Source organism: Mya arenaria, chromosome 15, assembly GCF_026914265.1.
Source record: "Mya arenaria isolate MELC-2E11 chromosome 15, ASM2691426v1".
In the NCBI taxonomy this organism is placed as follows: domain Eukaryota; kingdom Metazoa; phylum Mollusca; class Bivalvia; order Myida; family Myidae; genus Mya; species Mya arenaria.
In genome coordinates, this window is record NC_069136.1 from 32,352,223 (window position 1) to 32,373,009 (window position 20,787).

Sequence of the window (20,787 nt, forward strand, 5' to 3'; positions counted from 1 at the left end):
TTAAATGACGACAGGAATTTCATAAACAAATTGATAGGAACACACAGGGAAATTGAGAGGTGGGGTTCATATGTTTCACAACAACGTACAAGTTGACAGGCTTCAATTTTATTAGGCGTGATATATACATATAGAACATATATATACAGTGCAAGATAAAAATAATGTATGTAGAATATTTTTGAACATTTTAGGGTTGGGACGTTTGTTATTTCGAAGTAGTTGAAAGGGAAATACAGATACACAAGTTGATATGAAATGTATGCCATTGTATATTTTCATGCAGTAAGTAATACTAAGTATGCATAATATGGTCATTTTTTAAAACTCATCCAGGCATGTATGCTAAAAGATGTTAATATTGTTCCCAAGGGATAAGTTTCACAATGGAAATGAACATCACGTTAATGTTGAACAAGAGCTGTCACAGAGACAGCAGGCTCGACTATTCAGCCGCTTTTCAGTGCAAGGATTGAAAAGTTTTGGCGAAACATGCATGGTTCACGGTTAGATAAGATTTCAATGCAATTCATGTGGTGAGATATTAACATAAATGTGATTACATGGAAAATTTCAACCAGAATGTTTAAGTCTAATAATAAAGGGCAATTATTTGCAAATTACAGTTATATATCTTGGTTATTCAATTACATTGAGTGGTTAAATACCATTCTATAAAGTCTCAATGCAATACATCGAGTAGTTGCTGGGAAATTTACCTATGTGTGCTTACACGCAAAACCTTAACCAAAATTTCTATGTCAAATAATAAAGGGCAATTATTTGTATTAAATGAAACTAGAGCTATCTTACATGGGGAAGTTTGATGGTTGAGTACAATTGTATGAGTCTCAATGCAATACATGAAGTAGTTGCTTTGATATTTATATAATGTGTACTTGCTCACAAAACCTTAATCAGAATATCTAAGTCGAATAATAAAGGCCTATCATTTGCATTAAATGAAAAGTCAAGTGACCTTATTTGGTCAATTTATAGGTTGGATGGTTGAGTACCATCGTATCAAGTCTCAATGCAATACCTCAAGTAGCTGCTGAGATATTAACCTATGTGTGCTTGCACGCAAAACCTTAATCAGAATTTCTAAGACGAATAATAAAGTCCTATTATTTGGATTAAATGCAAACTAGAGTTATCTAACTTTGTTGATTCAGTAGGTTGGATTGTTGAGTACCATTGTATCAAGTCTCAATGCAATACCTCAAGTTCTTAATGAGAGATTTACCTATGTGTGCTTGCAAGCAAAACCTTAACCAAGGTGTGACGCTGACGCCGACGCTTGGGTGAGTAGTATAGCTCTCCATATTCTACGAATAGTTTAGCTAAAAATTGATATGAAAATACCATCTGCATGCAGACAGAACATGGAAACAAACAACATAGCAAATGAAAAGTGTTTTGTACAAACGAGTAGTACAATGTTTTATTTACATATCAAAATCAATGTCAAGTAGTAATACATTCAGTAAATGTCTGTGTTGGAAATATGTATGTGAGCAAACTATGCATGTTTTGATGAGGTTGGCAATAAACACATGTGTAAATGCACATGAAAAATGTATCAGCATTATCAACATATACACTGAAAGAACATGTACAAATGTCTGAATGAAACATTTATGTGTTATCAGTGTTTATGCACCATTTTCAATGAAAGTTTCAGTATAAAGCAACAACTGGTACAAAAAATGTGGTAATTGCAGCATTGCTATATTATGATAGATGGTACAGTGTAATTGCAAGCATGTTTAGTTGTGGAATACCGTATTATATCATGTATAGGACGCTAGCATAGATAGGACGCAGGCAAAAAAATAGTTGAAAAAATGGTATAAGACGCAGCGGAAAAATGTCAAAATCGGAGCCGAAAAATTCAGGTTGGTCAAGTATTTATAACATATATTGAAGTAAAAAAAAAATGTATCTCAGGCATATTTCGATAACTGGCTTGTGTATTTCGATAATTACCGTCATATTTCGGTAATTTAGTGTACACAACAATGATATAAGTCTTGACATTTTCAGAACATTTACGTATATTATAAGACTTATACAAATGCCGTAATAGTCCCGACACACCTTCTGACTGACAGTCAACCGTTGCAACCGTTGCAATAGTCCCGACATGCCTTCTGAATGACAGTCAACCGTTGCAACCGTTGCAAAACTGTGTATTGTCAAAACTGATGATTGTTTTGATAAGGCTTGTCGCTGCGCGGATTAAAGCATGTCAGGCATAATTAATGCGTGTCGGTAATTATCCTTGCCAGCGGAAGGCACTACGGGTAAAGTGCGAACAATCAACTATACCGTATTACCATCTCAATAGTTCGTTCTATTGATGTTTTTCTAATGCCAGACAGCGGGTGTTTTTCACACCTTCGCACATTTGAAAAAATTTAATAGTGACAATAATGCTACTTTGTGTTATGCACATTCCTTTATTATTTTTTTTAAAACAGTAAGATACAACAAAATGTTTTGTAAATAATCGAAACATTAAAATCATGAACAACGATTAATTGATATTTACCTCCTTTCCCGATTTTCCGTTGCCGTTATAACTCAATCCAGTTATAGTGCTGACTCACATCGAGTTTTTGTGAGTAGCGTCCCTTTTGTAAAAAAGTAAACACTCATGTTTGTTTTCAATTTATTTCTCAGTAATTCATTTTAAAGTAAACATTCAATATATTTCTGCGTGTGTTAACTTGCGTGATTTTACCTATGTCAGTTGTTCTCTTCGGTGACGCAGTACAGATACTTACTATTACAGCGTTCTGCCCCGGTCCGATATTTTTGACCTGAAATGGACTTAGAAAAAAACAGATGAAATTCTAATAGCATAGAAAGGACGCAGACAATTTTTAAGACAAGAATTGGGGGTAAAAAAGTGTGTCCTATGCATGATATAATACGGTACGGATGAGTAAGAGATGCTTATGAGTAAGAGCTGAGCATCGTTAATAAAGATTGTTTGTCGTTATTCAGTAAAATATACATCGAAATTGGCTGATGAAATAAACAGAGCATCCGAATAGTTTATGGTAAGTTTGTGGTACATCTCGTATTCAAAACAAGTGACAGTTTGTGTGTGCTCCTCCTCATAATGATTTTCATGGCAACAGGGCAATGGTCCATTTAGAATGTCTGAATGTTCTTCGAATAGTGGCTTGAAGGCATGTTACATCACAGCTGAGTACATCAGAGCTGAGTAAATCAATATCATGGTGGCATTGACTTCCTGAAGGCTTCAGTTTTCTGAAAGTACATGTACCACATACATAGTCATTAATATTCATTGTGTTATAGAATTAGGAAGTGACTACAACACAATTTTTTGGAACTTAATAGAAACTTCTATTTTCATTTTATGTGTGCTGAAATTTGTAAGTATTTGTTCATTTCATATGCACACACAAACAGGTCTAGATGAACAAGAGAAGTCATTTGAAGGTGAAATGGTGGGAACTGATTCAGTTCGGAAAAATGCATGCATTTAAAGTATGATGGAAAAAGAAATGCAATGCAATGTAAAGCATTGTATGAAAATAAATAGTAAATAAAACCTGACCTGTTGGTATCTAAATTACATGCAACATGTCAACATTTAATGTTGATGAAAAATATATCAAACCCTAACAATACATATATGACTGATAACTGTGGTCTTGAGCCTATTTAAGCAACATTTTTTCAGAAACAGACTTCAAAACTCCTGTAGTTCATCTTCAGGCTATATGCAACACATACTGAAGGTTTGGAAATGATATATTAAACCATAAATGAATGAGACAAATATTAGCACCTGTGGTATTTTCATAAAAAGCAGAAACAGCCATTTCCCTCAAATGGTAAGCTGCAAACCTTTGAAGAGCCATTATTTCCTTATGCATTGGAATAATTTGACCAAGTAAAGTTTTCCTTGTAGCGTTCAATGGTGTCTATAGAACAGCACCACAAAAATGGCCTGCCTGCTCTTTTAAGATTTTTTCTAAGCAAAATAAAGTTTTTGCACTTCTTTTGCGCTTAGAGTTTTATATAAATATGAGGCCTATGCTCTACCCGCTGGGTTTGTGTGGTCAACATCACTGTTTTCGAAAAGAACCAGCCCCTTATGGGTATCTCAATACTCAAAACTGAAGACATTTCATGTTCGCAAGCATTTATTACACATTTTTTTATACTATCAAGGCCCATAATCTAATCATTTCAAGGCCAATAATCTAGGCATGCATGGGCAGATCTAGCTGGTTTTCGAAAGCAACCCAGCTCTAATGGATATCCAAATACTGTACAAGTTTCATCAAGATACAATCAAAACTGAAGACTGTATCGTGTTAACGAGCAATTGTTTACAGACATATATACTGATTTTTTTAACTATCAAGTCCCATAATCTAGGCATGTATGGGCGGATCTGGCTGATTTTCAAAAGGAAGCGAGCTATTATGGATATGTAGATACTGTACAAGTGTCATCGAGATACAATCAAAACTGAAGGCTGTATCGTGTTAACATGAATTGTCTACAGATGCGCGGACGCACATACTACGTACAAATTACCATCGCATAAGCTCTACTGGCTAAAAAAATGACAGAGCCATACTGAAATGCTTCAACTTGTCAAAATTTTGCTTTTCTTATCCACTTATTATAGTTATATACAAAGGTAACAGAACTGTTCAGTTTAACAAAAGAAATTTAGTGATAATGTGTTTATAGACAGTCTAAACACCACTTTATGCCAAAGTGTTTGCTTCCGGGACAAATGGCACAACAAAAGAAATGGCAAGAGAACACCAAAACAGAAAGATTCATGACAACTGCTAGTGTTTTCATGTATGAGGTGGCTACATGATGAAGAAAATGCAGAGATAGCATTAATATGCCCATTTTTTATTTTTTTTAGTATCTGTTTTGAAGGCAAGATTTGGCATTAATTTCAGAGTACAGCACTTCACCAATGCCTATAAGTTGCTTATTTACACCTGATTTGCTATAAATCTCATTCTTTTGATCATTTACACACAAACAAGTACTACAGAGATGACTTACATCTTCATTCTTCTGAAATATTGGATTCAGAGCTGCATCTCCTGGATTCAGATTGCAGGACTACTGCCGGGAGGAAAAAGGCGCAGCTAACTGGAGCTTATAAGCACATCATGATCTGCAAGCAAGACACAAAAGCAATGTTTTACACTTATAAAACTATCTGCCAATACTGTTAAAGTTTGAAAAAGGCCTGTTAACACTCATTTGAGGCATACACAACCTTTTATGTGGTCATAAATGTGATAAATATGCAGAAAAGCGCATGAATTGAAAGATTTTCAGGACAAATTTTATGAAATATGTAGTCTTTTGGACATTTTGCTATCAGTTTTTAACAATTCAAAGGTTAATCTCATCTTATTGAGTACCCAGATGCATTTTGAAAGCATTAAAACCAGACATGCTTAGAATTTCTTCTTACTTGGAGACGGTATTCCTTTCTCTGAAATCCTTGCTGAGAGCCGGTATGGAAAACCACACAAGACCACATTTTTACCAGCACTGGTTCTTGTCCTTGAAGATTCCCCTGTGGCTACAGCAACCAGGCTGGCTATTGAAATAAACAATACATTAGGGTTTAAAGACATTTATAATGTATTAAGGTTGTTTTTTAATGCATGAAGGGAAAAGGCTCTAATCTTTATGAAAGCGGCTCACTTTTTATTTCTTTTGCCTTGAGAAATGTCAAGTTTTTCAATGTATAAACTGAATAAATAAATGAATATATATGAATGATTGATAGAATGAATGAATTAATTAATGAAAGGTGGCATTATTTCTTTAAAATAGGGATCTCATTGAGTTGCTGTGATTGTTGAAGTAATGTTTTCTTGTCCATAAGCTGAAAATCATATGCACACTAAATAAAACATCATTCTGCATCAAATGTGCAGTAAGTTTTGTTTTATTGCTTATAGAATTTTAAATTAATGTAATGTTTGCTTAAAAGAGCAAACAAAATGTGCGAATAGATGCACAATACAGATCAAAGACTAATACAATTCAGCAGTTTCATTAAAAAATAATATTATTATCAAAGCCGCACCAGAAATGATCGATAAACAACATGAAAGAAATTCATTTAGGAATGGAACAAACAGTATCAATGGGCTTATATGACCCAAACTTACTCACTTTATACTTCAGTTTGGATACAATTTTCCATTATATGATCTTAAAGTACTAACAAATTACATCATGTCGGCATGTTGGCATACACCAAGTACAGCTCGGCCGAGTGGGCAGCTTGGCGGCCGGGCTGTCTGGCTGGTTCTTTACAGTTCCACCCGGGTCTGTTTAAAATAATAAGAAAGGAAAATAAATCAATCAACAACAAGATCTACCCAAACATACAATCATTGACGCCCTTATAGCCTATACAACATACTCAGTTAACACATCTCTCGCATACCAGTTTAAATTGATGGGTTCAACTTTTAAGTGTTCCTCCACGACCAAAAGCTGCTCATGACAGGTGCTTCAAAGCCATTACTTGAAGATGAACCCAATATCGCGTTTCAGTCTGAAAACTACTGATGTAACCTAAATCTGGCATTTTTCTTGGGCTTTATTTTATATAAACACGTATTTATTACATACTGTACTGTAAACATATTTGAGAACGAACGTTTTTTTTACAAATATTTAAAGAATAGACATAAAATGTATTCATTCTTAATGTTAACACCTATTTACACAAGGTGTACTTGCAGTTTGAAGCTGTCAGCAATTGTTTCATGCATTAATCATCAAACATCCGACTTAGTGAAAACTGTAGTTTCACTTCTGCAGCCATTTTGGATTTTTGTTTACATTTTAGCAAAATCTATAAATGATCTAAGAACGTTCATAGTCCAGTTGTTTTCGTATCAAAAGTGATAAAAAACAATGAGAGACCCCTCCAATGCTTAATCCTTTGTACTTGCCTTAAAACATGAAAAAAACGTTTACTCAAATTTTCACTTTCGTTTTTCTTTTAGAAAAAAAACGTTTTCAGTCCAATCAGACAACTCTGACTGGATCCCAGAAAATTTCATCATCTAATTTTAACTATAAATAGCCACATGGTTCTCCGCAAATGTTGATATATGTGTTTTAAAGGGTGTATAAAACCGGTACCAGCATATGGTCACCTTCCGTGGAAAATTAATATTCATGTGATTCATAAGGGGAGATTATTACAATCGACTACAGTACATTCCTACAACTACGTAGTAGGTCACCTAAGGTCACGAAACAGTGTGAGCCACGAACGGCACGAATGCATAATTAACGAAAAGCATAATATATGTCATCAAAATAAGCTAGATGTACTATACAAATTCACATCCTAATCCAAACAAACTAGAGCTGTCACAGGAGTGACGAATACCCCCAAATGCCGCCTGGACACAGGAATGGCAAACCATTCCTTTGAAAAGAGGCCATAACTCCAAGGTTACTGCACACTGCATCTTCTTTTATCATGCATGTATTGTTTTATTTAAATCTGTTAGGTAATTTAGAAGTTACACTGCTGACAAGAAAAACTAGCCTTTCATGAGTTATCGTCCGGAAACCGTTTTTCTATTTTTAGTAACAGTGACCTTGACCTTGGCCCCACCAGCCCCAATATCGAACTTGACCTGTATCTTCTGATGTTACACCTGTGTACCAAAAAATGTTCAAATCTGTCTAGCCTTTCATGAGTTATCGTCCGTAAACCGTTTTTCTATTTTTAGTAACAGTGATCTTGACCTTGGCCCCACCAGCCCCATATTGAACTTGCCCTGTATCTTCTGATGTTACACCTGTGTACCAAAAATTGTTCAAATCTGTCAAGCCTTTCATGATTTATCGTCTGGACACCGTTTTTCTATTTTTAGTAACAGTGACCTTGACCTTGGCCCAACCAGCCCCAATATCGAACTTGACCTGTATCTTCTGATGTTACACCTGTGTACCAAAAATTGTTCAAATCTGTCTAGCTTTTCATGAGTTATCATCCAGACCGTTTTTCTATTTTTAGTAACAGTGACCTTGACCTTGGCCCCACCAGCCCCAATATCGACCTTGGCCTGTATCTTCTGATGTTACACCTGTGTACCAAAATTTATTCAAATCTGTCAAGCCTTTCATGAGTTATCGTCCGGAAACCGTTTTTCTATTATTAGTAACAGTGACCTTGTCCTTGGCCCCATCAGCCCCAATATCGAACTTGAACTATATCTTCTGATGTTACACCTGTGTACCAAACTGTATCTTCTGATGTTACACCTGTGTACCAAAAAGTGTTCAAATCTGTCTAGCCTTTCATGAGTTATCGTCCGGAAACTGTTTTTCTATTTTTAGTTACAGTGACCTTGACCTTGGCCCCACCAGCCCCAATATTGAACTTGATCTGTATCTTCTGATGTTACACCTGTGTACCAAAAATTGCCAAAATCTGTCAAGCCTTTCATGAGTTATCGTCCGGAAACCGTTTTTCTATTTTTAGTAACAGTGACCTTGACCTTGGCCCCACCAGCCCCAATATCGAACTTGACCTGTATCTTCTGATGTTACACCTGTGTACCAAAATTGTTTCAAATCTGTCAAGCCTTTCATGAGTTATCGTCCGGAAACCGTTTTTCTATTTTTAGTAACAGTGACCTTGACCTTGGCCCAACCAGCCCCAATATCGAACTTGACCTGTATCTTCTGATGTTACACCTGTGTACCAAAATTTTTTCAAATCTGTCAAGCCTTTCATGAGTTATCGTCCGGAAACCGTTTTTCTATTTTTAGTAACAGTGACCTTGACCTTGGCCCAACCAGCCCAAATATCGAACTTGACCTGTATCTTCTGATGTTACACCTGTGTACCAAAAAATTTTCAAATCTGTCGAGCCTTTCATGAGTTATCGTCCGGAAACCATGAAAACCGACAGACTGACAGACAGACCGACCGACCAACAAGCTCACTCCTATATACCCCCTCAAACTTCGTTTGTGGGGGTATAATAATAGAATAAACACGCATGTTCATGATTTAGTCCTCTCAATTAATTTAGGTCACCTACATAAACAACGCACATTGACAGGTAAATATACAGTGTAAATAATGAAGCAATTTCAATAACTGTCATGCCACGCACACGTAGAGCCGTTCATGTGTAACAATCTGATTATAAAATACTTACAATACACATTTATTCCAGCTGAAGTCCATGAGACACTCTTAGGCAGGGCGCTTACAAAATGGCGACATTCGATAAGTGAAATGACTAGAATCTATGCTAAATACAAGCGGTGTAATCTGTATAATATACTTAATCGATATACGGTTTCCAAAAGGCATTCCCTTCGTTCGTTTGTTTATTGATCAGTGAAATAGTGTTAACATATCATTTCATTTTTAAGGAAATTTTAGAATTGTTTGGAATCGATTAATCAATTATGGTAACTACTTCTTATAACCAACTCACACCTGTAACAATACACTTGGGTTTTCGCCGTTTTCGAGCGGTTGCGTATAAATATGTTGTATTCATTTTGTGAGTTTTTAAGCTGCATTTTCAGGGATATGCAAAATGTACGAGTTCAAGTGTACATTACTATACATTAATTCAGATTTGTTGAAGTTTAAAGATGTCATGTGTATTCAAGCATTCAATGAGCGCATTATTTCAACCGAATCACCGTGTAATCATTTGTAGTAACGATCTGATGTGCCTACTATGAACGTGGCCCTGAAGGGCCCCCGTTCAAAAAGCAAATTGTCTCAAAATCCTAGACTTGCAAATTGTCTCCCTTAACTCTAGACTTGAATTTACATGTACATGTAAACTTGGCTAAAAATAGAAGTCGCTCATGCAGACCTGGCTAAAAATAGAAAGCATTTCTTTAAAACCTTCATGGCCCATAATCTAGGCATTCATGGGCGGATCTGGCTGGTTTTCGAAAGGAACCGAGCTCTTATGGATATCTAGATACTGTACAAGTTTCATCAAGATACAATCAAAACTGAACTCTGTATCGTGTTCACAACCAATTGTTTACACATTAGCATTTTTTTATACTATCAAGGGCCATGATCTAGGCATGCATAATCTAGGCATTCATGGGCACATCTGGCTGGTTTTTGAAAGGAACCGAGCTCTAATGGATATCTAGATACTGTACAAGTTTCATCAAGATAAAATCAAAACTGAAGACTGTATCGTGTTCACAAGCAATTGTTTACAGACGCACGAACGCACGACCGCACGGACGCACGGATGCACATACTACATACACATTACCATCGCATAAGCTCTTCTGGCCTTTGGCCAGTAGAGCTAAAAACCATGAATACACAAATTTATTGAGTTCGTCATTTTCTGTAACTTTTCTCTATCTTTTAGCATTTGGGTTTCCATTGCTCTCATATTTCCTCCATAATTTAATGCTTACGCTTAAGCAAGAAATACACTTGGGTCCATCCATAGTTAAATTCCTTGGCAACACTTTTTGCACTATGACCGTTTTCTTATAAATTAATACACCCCACACGGAGTCAAGAGTCAAACATTTGCGATTTGTCTTACTCCCACCAAAATGAAAAAAAAAAATCAAGCAAAAATGCAATATAAATATTTGTGTGTATGAATAGAAACTCATGCACTTTAAAAATTAAACTTGAATTGAATACAAATCGTAACCTGTCTCATCCCTTTAAGTGACAATGCAAACTGTGAATTTATAATAACCGTTGATCTTTGATGGAATTTAACTTTGTATTTAATAGTGTTTTTTCCAAGAGTACTAAATTGAGTCAAAACATTCGCCAAAGTGTTCAAAACAGATTTCTCAAGGAGTTAACAAGTAGGACAATCTTGTGATGTTATATGCATTTTGATTGGATGAAGGAAATTTCAGAGGCCATTGTATTTTTCTGTATACTTCTGTGTTTTAGAAAATTTATTTATTAACGGAAGAGTCATGGACATAGGATATGTGGCCGCTAATTTGTGTTTAAATGGATTCATGGGAAAACTAATAAATAGGCCTTGAAGACAGCTAATTGCACATACTTTATTAAAATACAGACCGGGGGAATTTGGGGTGGCCTGATACAGTAGGTGGCCCTTAAACCAGGTTTGACTGTGTGATCCTTAGTCCCACAATTGTCAAATTTAAGATGCTTGTCAACCTTAAGCACTTAATTCACAAGATACTTTTACAATGCCTCTGCTTGACTATATATAAAATCAATGAAATCATTTTTCACATTATTGTCTTTTGTGCCAATGCTTAATTTACCTCAATGTTGTTTTCATATTTGTCTGACTTTCAGAAGGATTCGTGATTAAGTTATTATCTGTTAACTACTGTATAAAGTTCAGTAAACATCAGGTATAAATGGAGTACTCATCAACTTCAAGGGACAGTGAAACAAAAAAAAATAGCACTATGTAAAGGTTGTCTCTCTTAGACTGACTACCATAATCCAGTCATTCATAGGTGATTCTGACTGGTTAACGAAAGGAACTGAGCTGTCAAGGATATTCAAATACCGTAAATGACTGGGTATAAGACAATAGGGGGTAAAAGACGCAGGCAAAAAATCTGTGAAAAATCTGAGAAAAAAACTTTTAATCTATGTTTTGGGTTATAGGATGCATAGAAAAATGTCAAAATCGTCTGCCGCAATAAGCCACCATGTTTGTTGACAGTGACGAAATGATTTTTTTCGTGAAAATGGCGATGGTTATTTATAAAACCATACAATACTAATACAAAGCAAAATATGTAAGATTTCTTTCTGACAGTATATCGTAAACGATAACCTGTTGAGAATGAAAAGTTTAGTAATGCAAAAACCTTATATTGTACGTGTTTGTTCTCAAAATGTCAACATAAAGAACATAGCAAAGTGCGAAAAAACAACACCATTATCGCAACAGTTTGTAGTATTGGTATGTTAAACATCTTTAAAGGCAGTGCGAGTTTTTCACACCTTATCATACAACTGACAAAAAATATTTTGACTGTGCACAGCTTTGCTTCTTTATATGCATGTTTAATTATTGTTATATTCAAAATAATTTGAATAATTTTAATTGTACATTTTTTTATTTTTTTAATTATAAACGTACGTCTTACGATATACTGTATCCAGATTTTTAACTGCTGCTTTAACCCGTATATACTCGATCGATATGACCCGAGTAACATCCCTTTCTAAATCGGCCTGAAATCATCCTCAGAAAACAAGTTCAAAAGCTTGTTTCTGGTTAAAAGACGCAGGCATTTTTTTACATCGAAATCTGAGGGAAAAAAGGGTGTCTAATACCCAGTCATTTACAGTATCGAGTAGGTTTGTTAAAGATAAAATCAAATCTGAAGACCTCATCACATCATTACCTTTTGTTTATCAAAACACACACAGAAAATTGAAACTGTGTTATTGCATAAGCTCCTCCGGCTTTAAAGGGATTGTACTCCGTATGATAAAATAGTGAAAAAAAAGAAAATTGTCGAAAACTGACATTATCTTGGTATCAATGTGTACAATGCATTGAAACTTACTGACTGAAGTACCACACAGTTTACAATTAATTTATTTTTTGCAGTGTTTTCGTATTTTATCATTAAAAAAGATTACTAGGTTTGTCTACCTAGTAGAATTCATTCCTTATGCATGATTGGCTGGTCGATGTTATCATGTGATATTACCGAGTTAGTTCTATAGCTGAATTATATCACCCATTTCAAGTAAGACTTCATAGCTTAAACCATATAAAAGGATAATCAATATGTGTTTTTTTGTTAACCAGTCGGCTATGGAAATCTGGCTCGGGCTTTTAAAATCTGTCCATACAAGAAAGTTACAGCCTGGACATGACAACCTATACTCTATGTCCTTATTTGCAGCATTCCATTGTGAGTAAACACCTAAGTGTGACCTTGACCTTAGAGATAGGGAAGCGGGTCTTGCACGCGACACGTCGTCTTGGTATGTCAAACACAAGTGGCAAGTTATATTAAAATCTGTCCATACAAGAGAAAGTTACAGCCCGGACCCAACAACCTATACTCTTTGTCCTTTTGTATGCATCATTCCATTGTGAATAACACAATGTGTGACCTTGACCTTAGAGGTAGGGACACGGGTCTTGCATGCGACAAGTCGTCTTGGTATGTCGAACACATGTGGCAAGTTATTGTAAGAGAAAGTTACAGCCTGGACACCACAACCTATACTCTATGACCTTATATTCAGCATTCCATTGTGAATAAACACTTAGTGTGACCTTGACCTTAGAGGTAGGGAAACGGGTCTTGCACGTGACACATCGTCTTGATATGTCGAGCATATGTGGCAAGTTATTTTAAAATCAGGCCATACAAGAGAAAGTTACAGCCCGGTCACGACAACCTATACTCTATGTCCCTATATGCAGCATTCCATTGTGACCTAATTGTGACCTTGACCTTAGAGGGAGGGACATGGGTCTTGCACGCCACACATTGTCTTGGTATGTCGAACACATGTGGCAAGTTATTTTAAAATTTGTCTATACAAGAGAAAGTTACAGCCCGGACATGACAACCAATACTCTAGGTCCTTATATGCAGAATTCCATTGTGAATAAACACTAAGTGTGACCTTGACCTTAGAGGTGAGATACAGGTCTTGCATGCGACAAGTCGTCTTGGTATGTCAAACACATGTGGCAAGTTATATTTATATCTGTCAATACAAGAAAAAGTTACAGCATGGACACGAGTTATTACACGAGGACGGACAGACAGATGGACGGACGGTGTGATTTAAACATGCCCACTTCCGGGGCATAAAACCATACTGGTCAAACATGTTGCCTGGATAATTACTGCCACAGTTGCCTGCACACTGACTGGACTTGTATGCCACCTTTGGGGGCATAAAAAGTTTAATTTCACACAGAGATATAGCTTCAAAAATAATAAAGTAAGTCAAAAGGTCACAGTCATAGTCAACAAAGGACAACATGGATATTTGTTTTCAAAACTTGGCCAGCACATTCTGAGAAGTTTTCCATATAGACGTATAGTGAAAAGTAGCCACACCCCTTTTGGCCATGTCTTTTAACAAATCAACATGGGTGGAAGGAATTTGATACAGGTTCACCTAAGGAATATTACTGAGAAACCTTTTTGAAATCAGCCCAATGGTTTCTGAGAAGAAGATTTTAGTTTTCCTTTCAGTTGCCATGGTAACAAGAGTTCTGCATTGAACCACTTTTATTGAAGGAATTTGACCACCAAAGTACCACCAAAGGAGCTTGTCATGAAGTCTGGTACCAGTTCTTTAGGAGGCAAAGTTGAAGGAAAACGTTGATGACAGACGACGAAGGACAATCACCTTTTCCCAAAAGCTCAGACTGAGCACTTTTTGGTCAGATAAGCTTAAAACCAGCCCACTCCCTCGCTTCCATGGTGTTTTGATGACTGCAGAAATGCTTGAACAACAGTTTGAGAGGGCTCATTGAAATAATTCTAACACTATGCCATTGGTTTCTGACAAGAAGAAGCATTTAAGAGTTCTGAAAAAAATATGCCTTTACATTTGTGGGGAAAATAAGAAAGCTCAGTTATGGATTCTTACCGAATACCGTCTGTGGAGCACACGTTAACATCTGCACCGTAAGTCAAAAGAAGTTTGCCTATTTCGACAAACCCACGCACAGCACACTCGTGCAGAGCAGTGTACCCTGCATTGTCCCGGGCATTGACATCCACCGATCCAGTTGCCAGGATGTACAACACTACGTCCTGGAAATGGCCAAACGGTCTGAATGTACTTGCAATAGAACTGTGTGTTAACACAGATCAGTAATGATCAATAAGTTATTCAGTTGCAAACACAAATATACCCACACAAACAGGCATACCAAGTATGTATAACAGTAAATAAAGTGATTTTTGTTAACATTTTCAGCACCTTTTCCTTTCTAATTTGGAAAATAACTAGAATGAAAACTTAAAAACATTCAAAACCAACAAAATTGTAAACAAGAGGGCTGCCTAGCAAATGACAATGCTTGTCTGGTGATTTTTAATTTAAACATAATTTGACATTTATCAAAGCTACAGGTATGGGTCTTGCTGTACATGTGCTTATTGTCTTTGGCAATATGTGTACCAAGCTTAGTTGAATATTTTGACCATTTTTAGTTACTGCCAAGGCTCAAGTTTTTACAGGACAATTATCCAATTTGTATTTTGTACAACACCAAGGCTATCAAATTAGTCAGACCTTTTTTCTTTGAAAAACAGATGGGCTAATAGGTCATTCATAACTTCAAAATAAATACTTCATCCTTCTTAAATGTTTTTAGCTATGCATATATTTTATCTGGCTGGCTTTAATACACCCCTCTAACATTTGAAATATATTAACAAATATTTATCATCTAAATTTATCACACCAGATAAAGGGTGTGAGATAGGATTGATTTATCTTTTACAGTAAAACTGCAATCGCTTAAGGACACTGGGTACCGAGCAAAAACCTCGAGTGATCTGAGGTTTTGAATGTCCCAAGTTTCCATTTTAGTTTTTTGTAGGGATGGCAACAAGTAGTAAAATTAATACTCGAGTACTCGGACGATCGTTCGATCGAGTACTCGGGTACTCGATTACTCGGAAAAATTGAATATGTGTTCGCAAAGACAAGATTGAGTATACATGTATCGTTAATGACGCATATTGTGCGTTGGTCGAATTATTGGTCATTTTCACCTTTAAAGTAAACTTTCATTACGTATTTTAACAAAAAATGATATAAAAAGAAAACAAATGTTGTTTCAGGCTTTTAATTTGTCTTATTCGTTTCATTTTATACAAGTATGCACTGCAGAAATGAACAACAATAAGAATTACAATGAACGAAAATTAAAAGCATACATAAAAATAGTGAACGAAATTCAATACGAAGTTCAGTTGTTCACTCTATAATTTAATTTTTAAATGATAGTTTTTCGTACTGTTTTATTGTTGTTGGCCTCAATAATATTCATAATTCTTGATTTAAAATATCAACCAATCAATTGTGATAATCATTGCAAAAATACGCCCGTTAAGAAATCAATAAATTTTCGTAACGGTCGATACTTGCTCGTTAGCGTCCATTGTTTGTTGAAAGGTCTCTAATTGGTATACGAAAGAATTTGTAGGTGAAAGTACCTCTATCAAAACTTCGCTAATTGTCATCAGTGCTAATTTGAAATAGGGGTCCTTTGTTGACAGTTTGCAACTATCACAACAACTCTCAACTAATTGATTGAGGTCAATTGTGTACACAGCGGGGATTAGAGGGACCGTTAATTGTCCTCTTGGCAATTAACCAGATCTGATATTTTGTCTGTAAATCGTGTATTTGGTGATTTTTATAGATTTTTTTTTCCGAGTACTCGAGTAGTGATTTGGTACTCGAGTACTCGGGTACTCGTTGCCATCCCTAGTTTTTTGAAATGTCTTACAATGTACTTTTTGTTTGAAGTCATCAGTTTTCTTCCGCGACAACTATGTATGGCATTGTGGAAATCACTCATATGTTCAAAATTTGAAGCATATATCAGTTTTCTTCCGCTACAACTATGTATGGCATTGTGGAAATCACTCATATGTTCAAAATTTGAAGCATATGTTCAAAAGCTGTTGTATAGTAAATGTGAAAATGTAAAACAAAACAAAATGAATAAATAGCAAAGTTTATGTTCAACCTAAGAATATAAATTATTGTCATTAACTTTTCACTATTAACTTCTAAAATGACATGAAATGGCGGTTTTCAAAGGGATGTTTTATTTTGGGAGGATATTTTCACCTGGTAAGAGAGTTATAAATATAAATTTTCTTGCAATATAAATACGCCTCCCTGGAGGCCACATGTGCTTCCCTCAGTTCTTTAACCAATGTTTCTAGAGGCCTTAACAAAAAGTTATCGAATGTATAAGCTTAACAATGTTTTCAAAGTGAAACTAGAAAATTGCCTGACTTGAAACTGTGTTTTTAGTCAAAGTGTACTATTCTATTACCTATTTTAGCTATTTTTCATTGAATGTTTGCATATTTTATCTTTTCAAAGGCTAGTGCACTCACATAGGCACTATACAGCAGATTTTTTGTATGTTAAAACACATTTAATATTGGGCAAAGAAGTTTAATGTGTGATGCTGAATCAGAATAAGCGTGCGTTAATAAAAGTGTAATTAAGACACGAGCTGTAAGACATGTTAAGATTTATAAAATAACGCAAATTGTTATCCGATAAGAATGTACCCTGTATTTGTTATGCAAAATAAGCTAGTTAGGAACACTTGTTTCTTGCATACCGGACGTGTGTTTCCGGTCATGTGACCAGTGCTAGAAAAACCCATCTTACATACCCCATGTAAGATGAGTCACGCGCAACAATGCGCCACTTCTTATTTCATTTATTGTATGGTTTATGAAAGATATAGAATGCCATTTCAATAAAGCGCAATCAAATATATATGTTTGCAAATTGAAAATAATTCATCGTAAAAAACACTATTTTTAGTTATTTAAAATTACTGCGCTCTATGACGTCGCACACGCTTTTTGGTGTACATGTACGAAAGTTCGTTTTCTACGTCATTTTTTCCATAACTTCATAATTTTAGGTATGCAAGAAAAAATATCAATCATGTTTTTCCGGTCCGGATCGAAAAATCCAACCCTCGGGCACGCTGCGTGACCTGTAACTTGGCACGCGCGTGCCCTCGGGTCGGATTTTTCTATCCTTACCGGAAAAACATGATAGTTTTAAACTTTATTTAATTTTACAACGATTGTGAAACAAGCTATAACAACTTATATTAATCACTCTCGTTGGCACCATGTTGCGCGAGAGTGTGGTCTTGTGTTGTGGGGGAAACCGGAGACCCCGGAGAAAACCCACTTGTCCGGCTTGGTGACCACTAACCAAACTCACATGCGCCCAGGCCGGGAATCGAACCCGGGTCGCCTTGGTGAGAAGCGAGTGCGCTAACCACTGCGCTAACCGGACAACCAAAAACATGATAGATACTTATAATACTATTCTAGCAATTCATATATGTACTTAAACAAATTAATACTCTTTATATCAATGTACAAACTCTTGACATAACACGATGTGAAATTATGATCTCGTGGTAATCACAGGTTTTGCGCATGATTTAAGTATTTGGGATTTTGATTAGAAGCATAAAAAATTAAAATGATAATAACAGTTTAAACAATTTTTTTACATCTATAAACTATGTGGATTTAATATTTAAATGGATTTTGATGACATTGATTGAACTTTCCTTTAAAATTAAGGAATGCATTACATTTTCATTTGTCCTTTGAGAATTCCACAAATTTATTGTGAAAGTATGATTTTTTTTATATTTTTATGGACATATTTTAGCTCAGGAAGCAGTCTGTCAAACAATGGATAATGTCATAAAACTTCACTATAATGACCGTCATTATGATGTAAAGATTTTGTAAAACCAAACTTTAGAAAGCTTACCTGTAATCCTTGCCTGACAGCACGGTGTAGAAGCGTTTCCCCCCGGTCCTTAGACACGCTTACTTTTCTAAGATTTTGCGGTACAGGGATGTTGGCATGCTGTGCTGGAGCAAAATCCCTCGGGTCAAATTGTAGCAAGTCAAGGCCAGAACCCTAAGATAGATCATAAAAATTAAAGAAATGTGTACGTAGACTGGTTTAGCAGAACCATAACATACATAAAGCCACATGTATTTAAATTTGGTAAAAACCAAAAAAAACAAGACGGTCAAGATGGCCCTATATCGCTCACCTGATTGGACAAAGGGTTCTTAAGTTATTGATTGGACAACATACTTGGTGCTGCACTGCTTAATGCCCGCCCACCCATACGTCACAGTTAAAGCTATAATACCTCACATTTTTTAAAGACATAAAAATATGTATTTGCTTCAAAAATTACATAGGGCTTTCACTCATACAATATGTATGTTGGATAAGAGCACAAAATGTAAAACAATAAAAAAATAATTAAGAAACAAAGGCTGTCGGAGGACAGCGCACTCGACTATATGCAGATTTGTCTTAGAAATGAATACAATAATGATGTAATGCGAGCCTGTCAAAAGGAATAAACAAGAGGGCCCTGAAGGCCCTGTATCGCTCACCTGATCCAATTCAAGTGTGAAATAAATGTTTTCAGGGTGAGGGCAATTGTGACAAAACTCTTCCCTATTAGCCTTAGACCACAATTTTAAAGGATCATCTTCATTTCAGCTATTTTAGATCATATAAGTTAAAGTAAGATGTGAATGAACATACAGTCATAAATGTGACCCCTAGAGTGCTAACAAGCTTTTCCTATGATTTGACCTAATAAACTAGTGTTTGACCCAACATGACCCAGATTTAAACTTGACTTATAGATTATTAATATAAACATTCTGACCAACTTTCATTAAGCATTTATCATTTATAAATGTGGCCTCTAGATTGTTAACAAGCTTTTCCTTAGATTTGACCTGGTGACCTAGTTTTTGACCGCACATGACTAAGATTCGAACTTGGCCTACAGCTAATCAATATATACCTTCTGACTAAGTTTCATAAGCATACAGCTAACAAGCTTTTCCTATGATTTGACCTCGTGACCTAGTTTTTGACCGCACATGACCCAGATTTAAACTTGACTTAAAGATTATTAATATAAACATTCTGACCAACTACTATGAAGATACAGACACAAATGTGACCTCAAGAGTAAAACAAGCTTTTCCTTCAATTTGACCTGGTGACCTAGTTTTTGACCACACATGATCAAGATTTGAACTTGGCCTTGAGACCATTAATATTAACATTCTGAATACTTTTCATGAAGATTCAGTCATAAATGTGACCTCTAGAGTGCTAACAAGCTTTTCCTTCAATTTCACCTGGTGACCTAGTTTTTGACCGCACATCACCCAGATCTTGAACTTGGCCTAGAAATCATAAATATTAACATTCTGACCAACCTTTATGAAGATACAGTCATAAATGTGACCTCTAGAGTGTTAACAAGCTTTTCCTTCAATTTGATCTGGTGACCTAGTTTTTGACCGCACATGGCCCAGATTCGAACATGGCCTAGAGATCATTTATATTAACATTCTGACTAGTCTCATGAAGATACAGTCATAATTGTGACCTCTAGAGTGCTAACAAGCTTTTCCTTCAATTTGACCTGGTCACCTAGTTTTTGACCGTACATGACCCATATTCGAACTTGACCTAGAGATTATTAATATAAACAAACTTTCATGAAGATACAGTCATAAATGTGACCTCTAGGGTGTTAACAACCTTTTCCTTCAATTTGACCTGGTGACCTAGTTTTTGACCGCACATGACCAAGATTCAAAACTTGGCCTAGCTATCAGTAATATAAACATTCTGACCAACTTTCATAAAGATACAGTCATAAATGTGACCTGATTGCTAACAAGCTTTTCCTATGATTTGACCTGGTGACCTAGTTTTTGACCGCACATGATCCAGATTTAAACTTGACTTAAAGATTATTAATATAAACATTCTGACCAATTTTCATGAAGATACAGTCATAAATGTGACCTCTAGAGTGCTAACAAGCTTTTCCTTCAATTTGACCTGGTGTCCTAGTTTTTGACCGCACATGACCCAGATTTAAACTTGACTTAAAGATAAAACATTTGTGA

At 35.7% G+C, this 20,787-nt stretch overlaps 1 protein-coding gene and 1 long non-coding RNA gene across 4 annotated transcripts in view; both read right to left on the reverse strand.

Moving 5' to 3' along the window:
* LOC128220107 (uncharacterized) overlaps positions 1-20,787 on the reverse strand; it is a 131,082-nt gene that overhangs the window by 45,646 nt on the left and 64,649 nt on the right. For all 3 annotated transcript variants that reach the window (XR_008258721.1, XR_008258720.1, XM_052928371.1), the window contains exons 7-8: positions 18,593-18,745; positions 14,672-14,838 (exon numbers count right to left, since the gene is read on the reverse strand). Coding sequence is in view for 1 of the 3 variants with exons in the window: in XM_052928371.1 (XP_052784331.1) it covers positions 14,672-14,838; positions 18,593-18,745 (320 nt within the window). In the remaining 2 variants the exon portion in view is untranslated. The remainder of the gene's footprint in view (positions 1-14,671; positions 14,839-18,592; positions 18,746-20,787) is intronic.
* LOC128220109 (uncharacterized) lies at positions 92-6,039 on the reverse strand. Its single transcript, XR_008258722.1, has 3 exons — positions 5,501-6,039; positions 5,080-5,194; positions 92-3,282 (listed from the first exon to the last, which is right to left on the reverse strand). It is a non-coding gene; the product is annotated as an uncharacterized LOC128220109 (long non-coding RNA).